Source organism: Enoplosus armatus, chromosome 13 (genome assembly GCF_043641665.1).
Source record: "Enoplosus armatus isolate fEnoArm2 chromosome 13, fEnoArm2.hap1, whole genome shotgun sequence".
Classification (NCBI taxonomy): domain Eukaryota; kingdom Metazoa; phylum Chordata; class Actinopteri; order Centrarchiformes; family Enoplosidae; genus Enoplosus; species Enoplosus armatus.
This window is the reverse complement of record NC_092192.1, coordinates 17,052,839-17,069,024: the sequence shown is the minus strand read 5'-3', so window position 1 is coordinate 17,069,024 and position 16,186 is coordinate 17,052,839. Positions and strand designations below refer to the sequence as shown.

Below are 16,186 nucleotides of genomic sequence, written 5' to 3'. Positions count from 1 at the left end.
ATATAAAACCTTACAATGTTATCTAGATTTAAATATTGACCTAGAAATCCCCAATCAACATACAGTAAATATCATAAAATGGCTTTCTCAGTGTGTCTTTGCCTCACGTTAGCATGTCACAATCTGGCTGAACCTTTGGTGTCATTATTCTGTGTGGATTTTCTCAAAAGAATGAACTGCTTGATAATCAAGAATTATTTCATTATGGCTTTTATGTTATTACATAAGAGCAGATATTGCATTAAGCTAGTAAATTACCTGCAGTTTCTCATATTCATAAAAAAAAGTCTAGTCACATTCAATGACACAGAAAATTGTTTTTAAAATTCCTGGGTTAACGCATTAATTCTCAAAGCAATATCTGAACTCTACTCCTAATTCAAGAATTAGTCATGAAATGCATCTTATTAAAAAGGAAAATAAGCTAAAACATGATCAGCTTCTATGATATTCATTTTGTTCTCCTGTCCTAGAGGAGCTTACCTTTGGAGAGTCTTCCTTATCCAAAGCTGGAAAAATATCAGAGGAAGCAATCTGCATAACTATATTTTCAAGAGGAGCCTGTTGCTGGATGTTATCATGTCTTTTGAGCTAGATGAGGGGAGAATGGGCTGACCACACATATTCCCTAGCTCCAACTGAAACGTTCATTGCGCTGTATGTGAATAAAGGCTTTCAATGTACAGTGGGACAAAGATTGAAATGTACAATGGGGGCACCTTCACTGAACAGCCATTCACGGGCGAGCAGAGAGTTCAAAGAACGTACTGGAAACAGTGTGCACAATACTGATTCAAGCATGGATCTGTGTCCACTTTCATTTTAGAGCTGAAATACAGGTCTCGTTTTCCCAGAAGCTTTTAGTGCTTTGGTCTTAGTGAAACACACTCTACAGATCTTCAAAATGTAATCTGAAGAATCACAGCACCGTTATTCAATTTTCACATCACTCGATTAAAGTTTCAATAATTACCAGCAACTTTTCACTTTTTGTTGTTGTGGAGCAAAGACTATATCTCAAATTCTTTTTCTCCCTTTCTACAGACAATATTCTACAAATATGGAAACAAAATAGCAGGAAAACCCTAATATGAAAAGTAAGGGATACATACATATACGGTAAGTAGTATAATATATTGTAGTATATTCTACACATATGGGCTGGATAGACAAGAACCTTTGTTCAGGTGAGGGCATTATACACTGTAAGTTTGTTGATATGATCACTGATCGCTGTGTTAGCCCGTATGATACAATTGTTTTGATGCTAGTGTAGAAGGATTCTGCAGCTGTCACTGGATTATGGATGATCTTTCTCATACACTGGTCCTCCTGCCATAATGCAAATTTAACATTTGTGTACATTGTCTTGTGCTGCCAAGTGATCTAGGCCCTGTTGCTTTGGTGACACCCAGGTAATCAGTTATTAAACAGCCCTCTTTTGCTGCCTTGAAACTGATTGTTGTATCCACATAGGCTAATTATTAGCTCAAAAGGAAGGTTTAGTTTTTAGTTTATTAAGATATTTTACAACAAATATGGAATTAGAAAAGGACAAGGGGAGTGATATCTTACATGTGCTTAGTCGGATTTGGATGAAAGATGTTGGAATGACATACAATCGTAGTGTCTTGGTTATCTGATCCTCTCGGACAGCTCTTGGTGCTTGTGAAGGTCATCTGGCATTACCTACTGTTCTTGTAACTCCAGATGCTCTGTACTTTTTCTTGGCTGTCTACAAGGTTGAAGGTGTCATTTGACCACAGACAGGCATCCTGTATTCCTAATATTGTCTGCCTGCATCTGATAAGACCTATTCCCCTGCTCCAACAGAGATATCAATTATCTTTTGGAATATCAAAAGATAATTGACAGTCGTATATTACGTGTTTCCCTCTCTCAAATAAATTAAAGTCCAGTGTGTAAAACATACTTTCATTTCCCGTGTGAGTCAGACTTTTTCTCTTTTCAATGTTAGTTTATCTTTACTTATACAGATTGATACACAGAAAATAGCATTTGGTTCTGAGACGAATCATGAATAAACACATGTCTATCTCATTTGTAGAAAGAATGCTTGCAACAGAAATGTTCAACTATCATTCTCTAAGTGCTTGAAAACTATATTGAAGATGTTTTCTACATGCACAACTTGCTTTAACTTGTAGCAACAGTCAAAAATGTTGTGTGACAATAATAATGAATAATTATTCATCTATAGGACTTAATTGTCACCTGACAAAAAATGGGGTGGTGCGAATTCATCACCTCGGATGAATACATCCACAAATATCTAATACGGCAGGAAATAATCCTATAAAACATGATGAGCAAAACATTTCTTATCGTAGTTTATTGAAGTGGTGTAATCGACATCATAGTGTAGACTGAATGTAGCCTATGTTATTTTAGTCCACTGGAGGCAATTCGTGCAATTTATGGGCTCTGTCGTTTTCATTCATCCCCATCTCATGAATGAAAATAAAATGCTACACACAGGCGCATTATTTCTTGCCCCGTTTAAACGGAATCACGTCTTTTTATGGGAGAGACGACAGGCCAAATGTTTGTAATGCAGAACAACCCGCTCTCCAATTGAAATGTTCTTGAAAAACGAATGGGTGGTTAGTAAAACACAGTCATAGCCCAACCACATGCGACAGTAGACGACTATAACAAATGCCCCTCGCAGAATCGGCGAAAAATCATCCAGGGGGGTATTTACAAATCCAACTACATCAAATTCGTTCTGTGATAGGAGAGAGACGATTCTGATGATCTCTTACAAATATATTTTAGAATGCATTTTCAGTTGGAAGTCTTCATTTATTAATCTATGTCTTGTGAATCGCATTAACGTTTACACTAATTATTTTTAACACACAAAATGTAACACCCCCCCTACATAGTATGTAAAGTGGTTCAGCCCTCGAGGTTACCGGAAGTTGTTTCAGCTGCCATGTTTGGTTGCTTTGTTGTAGGCTTCTACTAGGTTTCCTACAGAATTAGTAAGTGTGGAAATGGAGCCGAGCTGGAGTACGTTTCTTTTTCAAGTAAGTTGACTCTTTAGGAGGGAAACCGGGGTAGCTCGTAAAACAACCTTAAAAAATGTAAGCACAGGGTATTTTAGCGGTAAAACCAGTTTTTAAACGAGTATTGCCAAGATCAAGTAACCAAGCAAAACAATGGTATATGAATCCAGGCTTCCAGCTGTGAGGCTTGGGAATGACGCTAGAACAAAAAATCAATTCTCCTCAACGAGTGTTTGAAAAATGTGGCGTGTTTTTCTATTGTACTAATACTTAGATAATGGATGTTGAATAACTCGACAGCGTTTGTGTTTTTTTTAAGTTTGTTTGCCAGGTCGAAGGCAGCAAAACATGCGGGATGATTTGAAGTAAGGCTGGAGACGCCACTGCACCGTTACAATCGAGACAGACCTGTTTTTTTTCCCCCTGTGATTGAGGTCTTTGATCGGACGCCGTTGAATAATGTGATGTATCGCCGGCGTAGATTTTCATTGTAACGTGGATAATACCTCAGATAATTTTGATTTAAAGGGATTAATGTTCCTAAGGTTGGATAAGTGTATACTTGGATTAGCAACTGCTGAGATTTACTAACGGCGATCCGCAAGTCCGCGGTGAACTTTCCGCTCGCCTCAGCCGGTTCAGTAACTAGCCAAGTTAGCTAACGATGTTTAGGCTGCCTTCATCAAACTCGGTGGCTAATTTAGCATAATTTGGGCGAGGCTGCCGTAAAGACCTCGCAAAACTAACGTTACATGACTTTATAACCAGCGCTGCACAGCTCTCTGTTTGTTAACTAGCTATTTATTCAGGAAGACCGCGGTGGAAAGGAATTCAAACTATGCACACAACCTCAGCTAACACTAGCAACGAATAGGCAGATTTGAAATTAGCAACGACATTACGCAATTTAAAAATCCATTTTCTGCCAGAAAGTGAGTGCTGCTGTCGAGAGTGATATCTGCCACGGCTTGGTGGTTTTTTACTGTGTACTAAGATGGCAGGCTATTGTTCAATGAAATGAATGAAATGTTTTATTCCCATGGCCTTACTTAGCCTCGAAGAACTAACGTTGAGCACAGTGTGAACATGAAAAATGTGGGACACCGAGTTTTTATGGAGAGAGTATGTTTCAAATGGTTCAATGTTTTGCCGCGGATTCGATTGTTTTATTTTAATGCTGTCATTTTTGATCAATATATGAACCCTTATCCGAAGTGTATGACCATTCTGCAGTCTCAGGCGTGTTTCCCAGCATTAACAGGGGTTTTGCTGTGTATTATCTATGATGTTGTATGTTTTAGTGGGTGTGACAAACTCCTCGTGGGGAAAACTTCGTCAATGAACTTTGCAGCAGTTCAGTATCATTCACAAAATAAAGTGGCTGAGTTTATTATTTTACTGCAGCTTCATATGAGTGACTTTGTATTTGAGAGCAGGGTCAGGTATAGATCATGAGTTACTGATAGTAGAACTATTATCTTTGAGTCCCAGGCCAATGCTGGCCAATAATATTTATTTTATATTTTGTGACAAACATGTACAATCTTAAGAGTAACTGTTTACTTTGTACCACTTGCCATCTACTGTACTGCTGAACTGATTAAGTGCGTAGGTTAATAAAACAAAATGTGTCAAACTGGTGTTGAGTGGCGGGCTGGATGCATAGATGAAAGTCTTATAACTTGAAGGTGTCATGTGTTACAACATTATCGAGCAACTGAGTCCTAATCACAAGAGTAGCGGGCAAGAGGAGGTTGGAGTTGATAGAAGTGCCATAGGGAAGCTTAAACTCATGAAACAGAGTAAATATGTTAGAGAAGTTCAATGTTTCTCATTTAAGATGTTTCTAAAAGTTGTGGAGAAAGATCTACTGGCTACACTAGCCCAAGTTACTTATTCAGTGTTGTTAACACTAGCCCTGCCTATTATTAGGCAAAAAAAGAGTTGTAGTATGAATAGTGCACTGTGGGGTTCCTTTTAACATATTTCTAATAAAGCTAGGTTGCGTATCACAGCCTTTGGGATACGTCACTTTTTTTGTGGTATTAGTAACGTTTTGCCCTGCTGTCGGAGACTGGTGATCACTTACTCACATCTTTGAGCACTATTTCTTCCTGATGAAAAAGGCAGATGGACAGTGTGGCTTGTTGTGGAGTATCTGGCATCTAGCCAGAAGCCCTGCATGTATTATGTACCTCGCACCGCTACTGTGTCAATCTCATGTAAATCTGTGTGCAGTTTAGTATTCGGGTGCTTGACGTAAGGGGAGCAATATTTCATTCAGCTACCATCAATAGACACATGCTTTGCAGCATTTTTAGTTTTAAAGTTCTCCACTGTGTTATCTTTTCATAGAAAGGTATTTTAAGAGTTGTAAATTAAAGGATGATCCTACTTTAAATGTGCAATATATTAAAAAATATCATGCTGTGATACACCACTAAAGTTGCAAAGTAACAGGAAAATGGTAAAGAGTGCCCCAAAGTGAGAAAGTCATAATGCAATCCTTCTGTCCTCAAAACTCAATTTGGCCACTCGAGAAAAACTCTGTATAAACTGAATTATAAGAACAGAAACATTTATTAACAGTTATGCAGCCCAGAGGCGTTTGGCTGATTTACCAAGCATTTGGCTGACAAGTTCCCAAATGTCTAAAAGAAAATTATGTTCAATATACTACACTGAAAATGTTAAATGTTTGAAAGATTGAGTCATCTTAAACTAACAATATACTGTATGAACATGGATGAAAGCATTTGGAAGCCATTTTGTTGAATTGTTGGTGTAGATCTGTTTCCTAATACAGTAAACAATTGGCTAAATGTATTCGAAAATACATTTTAGATATTCACATTCAGTGCAGTTATGTGGGTCTTTAGCTTACTATATGTTCAACTTTGTTTACCAATTTGTAGTCACTAGCACTTTCTGCCTGCCATTTGGTGATGAGGTTGTAACGTACAGTGGGGTTTTTAATGTGACCAATTACACCTGTGCCATTCCTGCCATGACAAGCCAAAAAGAAAAAGGTCTATTACCTCTCAGAATTGTAGTAATAAGGCCTTTGAGCAAACAAAAGCTGATATTGAATATTACTGCGTAGCACAGATTCAAGTTATGGGTGACTTTGGGGTTCAAACAGTGTTTTACATCACTGTTAAAAAGACCACACATCAGCCAGGTGTTCTCATCACTGTGTGTGTTGGTATTGCAGTGGTTACGCTGGCAAAATTTGAACTTTTTAAGTAGGTGTTAAAAGTTATTTGCTTGGCTTATGATTTCAAGTTTGGGTATTCAGTTTTGGCCTCTGGTTCCCCAAATCCCCAAAGCATACCAGTACAGCAGAGAGGTGTTATTCTTTGTCAATAATGTAGTCATTCTCATTGTTCCAGGATGTTAAGTGAGTTTTCTTTCTTTTTGTCCAGGATCTATCTCTGTACTACACCCAATTCAGGGGAGGACATGCCATTCTTGGGTCCATCAAGATGAGCAATTTCATGCAGTGATGCCAGAAAAGAACAGATTAGTCGGTGCCATACATATGCTACATTAGAGATGTACTGTATATCAGCTAGTGGGTTACTATTTTTAATGCTGGTTCACTCTTCATCAGTTACCTTCCAGAGTATCTCCTTGTAAAATACCAGTTGGGGCCACATTTGAGAATTTTTTGCAATCTTCTTGAATCAAGAGAGCTCTTTGTGCTCCCAGGTAATACATGTTTCATACACTTTAAACTGCTACATCTCACGGCAGTTTGTATCTATTTCTTGTTCCCTTGACTGTTTGCTATGAGGTGTTGTATTAAATGCCACCACATTTGGAGGTTTTGGCTTATTGATTTCAGTGTTTTGGGGAGAAGTATGTGTTGGTTAGAAATGGCTTGTATCATCCTCTTACATGATGCACTCCAAGCCCAGGTGAAAGAATTCATAAATCAAAAAATCCTCTAAAACATTTTGCTCACAGCCGAAATAAATACCTCTACTTGCATCCTACTGGATGAACAGGCAAGACATGTAAGAATTTACATGTACCAGAAAAAACGAATTATATTTTAAGTTTTGTTTTCTGCAGTATGATCTCCCCTCCTTCCTTCCATTTTTATGTTATCAGTTATAGTTTTTTGTCTGTTTTGTAAAAGTTAGGATTTCAGGCAAGCAGCTGTAGAGTGTGACACAAAAGATTTCAGAAAGACAGTGCATAATCTGACTCAGACCATGAGCTCAATTCAAGTCTACAGTGGCCCGTGGAGCCATCAGGACACTCCCTCCATTTTGATGTTATTTATGAGGGAGCAGCCCCAGTTGTCAGAACGCATTTGTGTCAAAATGGTCAGAGCTGCATGAAGGCACAGCAGCTTACAGGCCCTGCACCTCTGTATAGAGGCAGGCTGTCTGCACTGGCTATGTCTGCTGTTCACAAGCTTCACAAAGAGGGTTCCCGGCTGGTACCCCCCCCCCCCCCCCCCCCCCCCCCCCACCCAAACATAAAGCTCCCCCCACCCCTGGTGTGCCAGCGGACTGGCATGATGATGACTAATCCTGGAAGGTGGCAAGTGTGAGCAGGTGCTTAGACAAATGGATGGGTGGGCTTGGTGGCATTCTCCACGAGTTCCCAGGTCCCATTGCGTATGAGGGAATGACGGCTAGTTTAGTTGAGTAGTGTGTGGATAAACAATGTCCCTGTCTCATGAATAGATGAGCCAAATCAATGAAGATGAGCATACAAAGATCCCCTGCTGAGGCATCACTGCTCAGATTTGTGTCTTTCACAATAGGCTAGATGACATAAGGAGGACATTGTGCAGTTCATTTTTCTTTTCTGTTCCCTGCCTCCTCTTTTGCAACTCCTTTCTTGGCTGGCCTTTTTCGATGGATGATTGAACCTCAAAGGGAAAGGTCAAGCATTTCACCTTGCCCTTTCTTGCTGTTGGTTGACAACACAGTTATCTTGACTGTGTCCGTTTTCTGAAACAGCAGTGTTAACTGTGATACAATTTTTGTGGTTTGATATATGGAAAAATTATGTCTTTTAAAAAAAGAGATGGTAGTAGTAAATTAAAGCATTTTTCTCATAAGAAGTTTAGCCAGAACCATAGAGGAATCTGACTTAATAGAAAGGAGTGATTAACCATGAACATGCATCCCTGCTAATAGTGTGTTTGCAACTCTGTGTCTGCTTCTCTGTTTCCATGGATGTAGGCAGGGTAGTCCCTAGGTCAACATAAATCCAAGGCTTTTTTTTTTATAAGGGGGCTAACTAACTCGTTAAAAACTAATCTGAGCTGTGTAATAGGGCTAAGCTAACTAACTTCTAACCTTGGTTAGAATATAACTAACCTAAGCTGATGATCCCCAATGATTATTAATAGATTGCAGCTGCTTCACAATAAAAGCCATAATTATTTTTTTGCTGGGGAGCTTTTACTTTGAGGTAGCTATACTGTGTTTTGATTTGATTGATTTGAAGTCATCTACAAGAAGGATTGTTTGCATTGTAGCAAACACATAAAAACACTAAATTGTTTTCAGCAATATTTTATCCCTGGGATACATTGTGCTTGTCCCCCCCCCCACACTCATTGAAAAACATGCCTCAACACAATGCACTCAATCATTTTTAGCTGGAGCTGCCTGATTATTTTTGCAGAGCAACCTCCTCGTCGGGAGGTTTGATGACATAAATGAGTCAAACCCAACTCAGCAACTAGTTGTTGCTACTGCTGATTGCACACAGCCACTTCACCCCACTTGTGTTATGGCAGTAGTGGTCATTGGTTTGCTGCTGAAAATCCCCAATAACACAAAGTGGGAGGCCACATACCCGAAGGTCGGTTGTGCCACTGACATCCACGTTGTTTTGTCTAGTTTAGTGACCTGTATTTTTCTATTGTGTGTGTGTGTGTGTGCGTGTGCACATCCCTCCTTTACTTCATTATGTCTTCTAACTGGGCTCCCTAGCTGAGCTAATGGCCTGATCTTCAGAGCACTGGACTCTGCTATGCCTCTAATTTGGTATGCTTGCTTTGCAGTCACATGATAAATCCGCCATCATGATTGGATAATTTTTCATCCAGTATATTTGGATTCTTTTGCCTTAGTGGAATGCTGCGTCAACCTCATTAATGACAGATCCAGTGCCTGTTTTGTATTCTGTAACATCTTACTAACCCATGTTTTCACTGACTTGTCAAAGCTGACTCCTGACAAACTTCACAGTTCCACTTTTGCTTTATTGTGGTAATTCTTATGCAGACTTTGGAAAGTAATGATACAGTAGGGAATTCCTACTGTTTTGAAAGTACAATCCCCAATATTGATGTGTATTTTATGAGCGTATATAATATACGGTGCTCAATTCTGAGTAACAAAAATGTTCACCCTTCAGTGTCAGCTGTTGTATTAAATTTGGCAACAAATTCATCTCTGCTCAACCAAATATTTATCTCTGTATGTGTGTTTGTTTCATCAGCAGGCCAATGAAGCCCTCCACCACCAGCACCAGGTGGCCCAGAACAGCCTGCTGCCACTTCTTAATGCAGGAGCTGAACAAATTGACCAGAAGCCTATCCTGCCCATCCAAATAGACCAGAAGCCCCCTACCAGCGCTGCTGATCTCCTCAAAGACCATGTGGCCAGTGGAGGAGGTGTACGGCCACCAATGCCTGTGATAAAGAAGGAACACAAAGGCAAAACACCTTTCGTCTGCGGCTACTGCAACAAGGCCTTCCGTGACAGCTACCACCTGCGACGCCATGAGTCCAGCCACACCGGTATCAAGATGGTGTCACGGCCAAAGAAGACTACCCAGACAGCCCCCACCATGGTACCCATGATATCCACCATGCCACGAGAGAACAACGGCCACCCTTCCTACATCTCTACGGTAGCGGGCATCCTCTCCACAGCGACCACCTCTGTTTCCTCGGGCACAAGTATCATGTCTTCTGCAATGGGCAATGTGCCACAGCAAAATGTCACCAAGAAACCCGCCAAACCTGTCAAGAAAAACCACGGGTGCGAGATGTGTGGCAAGGCCTTTCGCGACGTCTACCACCTGAATCGCCACAAGCTGTCCCATTCAGACGAGAAGCCTTTTGAGTGCCCCATCTGCCAGCAACGCTTTAAAAGGAAGGACCGAATGACCTACCATGTTCGCTCTCATGACGGGGGAGTCCACAAGCCCTATGTATGTTCTGTGTGTGGAAAAGGCTTTTCCAGGTAAGGATCGCATTTTCTGCTCTTCTGATAAGTTGTTAAAAATGTTGTCTTTTAAGTTAGACATCCTATAATATTGTGACTGATAATCATGTGAAATAGGCAGGGTTTTTAAAATGGGCCAAGCACACACTTGTATTGGGAATAAGCCTGTTCCATTTTTTGTCTTTACAAATATTTTATAATAATGATAGAGAAGTATTTCTTCACTATAAATAAAGAAACTATTCTTTTTTCCCACACTTATTAGTTCATCTTTGAACTATTAGTGCAAAGCGTGGAGAAAAAGGTGAAGACTCTTCATGCTGCCAGACAGACTTGTCATAGGGAGTCCTAACCTTGAGCAATGGATGGCTCTTAAGTGCTAGCAACAGATTTCATGGGGAGATAATATTACCCGTTTCAGATGTCTTTGTACATTCCTCAAATAGCTCTTGAGGTGGTGGAATACGTTGTTAACTTACTCCTAGACCAATAGCATAATGGTTAAAAAAGCATGACATCATAAGTACATTAACAGGCATTTGAAGTGGACTAAAAGTGTCCCAAACGTCCACTAATATACGTTAGTGAATAGCTATGAAGATATTAGTTTTATTTTTTCAGGACCTGTCTTGCAAAGCAGGATTAGTCACTTAATTGACAATTTAATTAATTTACTTAAAATTCAGAGCACCCCTCAATGTGGAGCATGAACTGAAGCAACTGTTTCAGGTATTATTCACTGCAGTTATCCAGCTAATGCAGTAAACCTGCTTCTTGAGACAGGCCCGGTGCAGCCTGGGACTCCCACAAACATAACTTGAAGTGTTCTCGGGCCAGCCGGGTATCATGTCCTCATCGCTGCACTGCCCTCTGGTTTGTTTGGGATGCGTCTTAAATGTGACCATGTGGCCTGTGAATCTCTCCGTGTTGCAATCTGCCTGTGAAACTGAAAAACTGAAAAAAGGCTTGCAACTCTTGAGTATTTGTATCTGAGGAGGTGTTTGGTAGGCAATGGGTCCAGCAGCATCAGGGACAATGCTTAGTGATAATAGAAAATACTAAACTGGTGAGAAAATGAGGGCAAATACAAAAAAGATTGTTTTTACAGCTGCTCTAGTTTATGCATAAGCCTCCAATCAACAAGTAACAACAAGTAACGGGGCTATTGTAAACAGGAAGTATGCTTCTGAGATCTAATTTATTCTTATGGTTCTTATAATTCCAGGGTCAGAGAGAAAAGTCTTGACTTGTCTGCATGGAATTTAAGAAAAACACAAATTCTAACAAACATACAAGTTTTGACTATTTACTTGGCAGTCCAAAAATGCTTTTGCTCTGTTTCAAGTAAGCAAACATGCTGGCTAGACTGTGTGTAGTGTAACCTTATATAGTAAATTACTATCATTCATGTTTGCAGTTGTTCATTAGAATGTCTTTTTGGCAGAGAATACAAAGAGAGGATTTATTTTAACAAAGAGTGCAATTGCCAGATGCAAAAACATTTTTTTTTTCTGCTTCACTAAAAGTTAAGTGAACAGTGAGCCTGTTGCTTGTAGTATGACTTGTATGTGAATGATTCAGATGTTTGGGTTATTCAGTCGTGCCATGATTTCATATGGAGGATTGATTGAATGGCCATCTACTGTCCGTGTAGCTTTCCAGTGGCTGTGTTTTCATATTTATAGTTGCACTAAGTAGTTTAGATTTGTACTTGTATTGACCCCCACACCATTTCAACCACACGTTTAAACAGTCGCACATGGGAGAGCACCAATGGTAGAGTATCAAGGGAGGGGGAGGCGTCACTTGTCACTTTGCGGTTCCCGCCAGCATGTCACAGACTCTCTTTCCCCAGGGAATTCAGTGAACCATGCGCTAATGTTCAGGTCAACACATTTACTATGTAGTGAATAAGTATTTTGTTGAAGAAGCTCTCTTGGTGGCTTCACATTTATGTTTATCAACACAAAAAATATTTCACTGTCTTTTTAACGAGCCCAAATATGTGGTGGTTTATGTAAATCAGCATGGAGTGAGCAGAGAATATTGATAACACCAGAAGAGTTCTGTGCTGCAACACAACTTCAACAAAAACATCGGCTGTGTACCCTAGCCAAGCTGTAACATTAGCACTGTGCTGTGTAGGGAAGTTTCAGGCATGCCTCCAACACAGTGACGTGGGGTAGGGATTCATCAGCATACTGGAAAGTGAGAATGGGGACTGAATAACAGGGCACTGAGTCACTGCCACTCAGCCAGATATGTAGGCAGGCACTGTCTGGTGTCTGCTCTCCTTTTCAGTGGAACCAGAAAAAAAGGAAAAAAGCCTGATTCCGGTTCATGGCACCACTGAGAAGACTCTACTTGACTTCTCTCATTTGTATAAAAAAAATCCAGCAGCATGAAACTTTCCGGTTTGGGAGCAGCTGCCAGTGCTGTAGCCCTTACTCACTCCATTATTGCACTTCTAACATGATTCAGCTCACAGCTTCACTAGAACTAACAAGCTGACAGAGAAGGATCAGTGCCAAGAAGAATTTGTGAATGCTGGAGTTTCACTGTAAAGGTCAGGAGGCAAAGAGTTGTTTTCTTGCAACTGCTGATATGCAGTCAACAGTAAATTATACAGTAGAACACTGAGGAATGTGTTGTCATCAATGTTTGTTGTTTTTTGTTATTTTTAACCTTCAGTTTAACAGCAAAATACACTACAAAGGTTTTTGTCTACATTTTATATAAATATTGGTTGGGTAAAATGTATTTCAATGAATGCCATCTGTAGCGAGTAAACATCACCTGTTATTGTCGGGGGTCTTTTTTTAGCCATTTGTCATTTTAATGTGTATATGGTATGTGGGTGCCAAATTAGTGAAAGATGTAAACAAGTGTTAGTCATCAAACTTGTTTCATAATGTTTCATAAGGTTCAGTGAGAAAACACATAATGTGCCAAAAAAGTGCTTCTTTTTTTTTTACATCTACAATCTAAAAGGTCATTCAGAACCATGCTCATAACTGTAAACATGCATGTATTCTTTCTCACAGTTGTTGTCGTTTGTCAGAAATACAATAATTCAATCCCCCCCATTGCACTAATGAAGATGAATTAATTTTGTGGCCTACATAGTCTCTTCCGAGTCCTCAGAGAGATGTTGTGCAACTTCAGTCACTACCAACCAAATTCCTGTCAAGAGGACAGTGCACATTCCTGTCAATAACATTCTCTTCATATTTCTGTAAGTAATGCCAAGGCTGCCGGATAAATAAACAAAGGAAGTGTAGTGTAATGCTAAACTGTCAATTCACTCAGAAAACAAGTGGAAAATTTACCATCTCAGTGTGGTGTGTTTTTGAAACTAGGTCAAACTAATTCATGCACGATTGATCACGGAGAATTAACCGCCATTGGCTGAAATTTTAGGGATTTTTTTGTGTGCTCGTCACCTCATTATCAAAGCAAGCAGAGCACATCCATATTCTTCTGCACTTCAGCACTTGTAATGTATAGAAAGGTTGTACATTACACACAATTTTGAACAACCTATATTTTTTTCCCTTGTTGAAATCACAAGTAAAGTAAATGTAAAGTTGCTGTAATTACCCTAAAAATAAATTAGACATAGCCACTTAACTACTGCTTCTGATTTCTGATATTGAAAAGGACCCGCATTGTTATCACACTAATCTGGCATCTGTATCAGACGACATAGTGTTTGTCTCACAATTGAGGGTAGCTCTGTCTGTGTTTTGAAATAATGTTGTGGTTTACTTACAGTTCAAGGAAATCACTATTAAAATCCAAATTTCCATATTATTGAATATAATCTAAGAATCTGAATTAGCAAAGGGCTGACCTTCAGTACTTTTTACTAGAAGCAGTGCTGTATGACTCATCTACAACTCAAGAAACTTACCTAATACCCTAACCCTCACTGTCCAAAGATTAAATGTGTTTATTGTTTTGTTTTTCTAGGCCTGACCACTTGAGCTGCCATGTGAAGCATGTGCATTCCTCAGAAAGACCGTTTAAATGTCAAGTAACGGTAAGAGTCATTACTGTCAGCTTCCAGATTATTATTATCATCATCATCATTATTATTATTATTATTTATATTGTTGTTGTACTCCACTGACCTTTGACCTTTTCTGCTGTGGCACTGCAGGCCTGTACCTCTGCTTTCGCCACCAAAGACAGACTCCGCTCCCACATGATCAGGCATGAAGGCAAGGTCACCTGTAGCATCTGTGGGAAGATGCTCAGCGCAGCCTATATCACCAGCCATTTGAAGACTCACGGACAGACCAACTTTAACTCCTGTAACAAAGGTATGTCACACTTGTCAGAAACGCATACCCCTAATATCACAACATTAAGATGTGCAGTTAAGTGAAGGCAGTTCCGCTAACCAAGATCTTGTCCGTAAGTCTCATGCTCCATTGTCTTTCTTAGTTTTTGCAGCCTTCTCCAACACTGTTGAATTTTTGGCAGTGTGAAATCTAGAATCTAATTTAATCTTAAATCCTGGTTGTTACATTACAACGTATAATGTTCTGGTACTGTTAAAATCTTAGATTACAGTAGGAGTAATGAGCTTTCTGCCCGTTTAGCTATCCTCCCATCTCCTACAAATTAAGTTGAATACTCTTTCTTGTGTTTTTCCAGACGGTAACGAAGTCTGCAATTCTGTCTCAGCTACACCTGTGACCGTTTCTGCCGCCATCACCTCGGCAATGAACCGGATCAACTCCAACAACCCTGTCACCATAGCCGCACAAATGAACATTAGCACCAATACGGTCAACATCACATCTCCAGTCAGCCTCCAGCACCCAGTCACCATCACCGGGCCTGTCAACATTGCCTCTGTCAACATCCCTGCTACGGCAGCCATGAATATTGCCCACCCAGTTGCAATAACGACCCCCATGCCTATGAATATGGCAGGTCCGCTCAACATCGCCATGAGGCCAGTGGATAGCATGTCTTTTCTGTCCCAAGTCTTGCCTTCTTCCCCGCCCTGGTAAAAAGGAGAGAGAGCATTGAACTGGCCAGAAAGAGAAGGAAAATGAAGTGAAACAAGAGACTCCTGTCCTCCTTATTTGCACCTCGAGCCCAGCTCTTTCTCCCCCTGACCCATGTTTACTTCATCTAACCCTGAAGTGAATATTTACATGAGCTGTGCAGCCGGTAGGAGCTCCCCAAGTCACAGCTGCGTCCCAACTAATGTTAAGTGACTGACAAGAGTTGCAGAACACTTGAGTAGGAATTAAGTAGGATTTATCTTGAAATCAGGACAACCGTGAGACTTAGTGTAGTCAGTTAGAATGATGAAACTGTGATTTGTATCATGACAAATGAGAGGAGAGGATTCTTCCTTGGTAGGAAAACACACCTGTGCTTTTGTAAAAGGGAGATGAGAAATGGACTGAATAACTGCAATAACTACAAATTGCTGTTTCTGATGTTTTACAAGTTCTCTCCCAAAGCCTCTGGGTGTTACTTTGTATGTTGTTTTTTAACTATAGCCCGCTAATCACTATCTATTTAATGTTATAGGAAATGAGTCTAGTAAAAGGGACAGCAGCTTCCACTTGCATGGAAGAATATTTTTTCACAGTGCTATAGCTTTTTTTTCTCAGATAGTAGGTATGCTCTTGAGGTACAGTGACTAACTTGTACAGTTGACATAGTAATGTATTTTCATGTCAGCATTTTAATTTGTGCTTTTGTCATTCAAGTGGATATCTCAAGACTGTCCTCTTGACAATGAAATATTTGTACTTTGTTTTCTATTTGTATGGAAACACAAAGGTTTGTTTTATTTGCCTAGCTGTAGTGTTCATTTTTTCCATGAAGTCAGAATGGAATGAGTCTTGCACTGAAAGCATATCCTACATACAGGTGAACAGCAGTATTATCAAAGATCAAATTGGAGTCTTAAGTGTTTTG

The 16,186-nt window shown here is 39.9% G+C and overlaps 1 protein-coding gene across 1 annotated transcript; it reads left to right on the top strand.

The window, feature by feature from the left end:
- The first annotated feature begins 3,020 nt into the window (after positions 1 to 3,020).
- Positions 3,021 to 15,261, top strand: LOC139295692 (vascular endothelial zinc finger 1-like). The gene is made up of 5 exons (XM_070917927.1): positions 3,021 to 3,053; positions 9,507 to 10,255; positions 14,210 to 14,279; positions 14,400 to 14,562; positions 14,900 to 15,261. Exons 1-5 carry the CDS (start codon positions 3,021 to 3,023, stop codon positions 15,259 to 15,261), a joined length of 1,377 nt encoding a protein of 458 aa, XP_070774028.1.
- The last annotated feature ends 925 nt before the right edge of the window (positions 15,262 to 16,186 follow it).

Bases quoted from the DNA above. Each gene is read 5' to 3' on its own strand.
- LOC139295692 (XM_070917927.1), top strand. From the start codon at position 3,021: ATGGAGCCGAGCTGGAGTACGTTTCTTTTTCAA. The intron at 3,054-9,506 runs GTAAGTTGACTC...TTGTTTCATCAG, and splicing joins GGAGTACGTTTCTTTTTCAA to CAGGCCAATGAAGCCCTCCA. The intron at 14,563-14,899 runs GTATGTCACACT...GTGTTTTTCCAG, and splicing joins CTTTAACTCCTGTAACAAAG to ACGGTAACGAAGTCTGCAAT.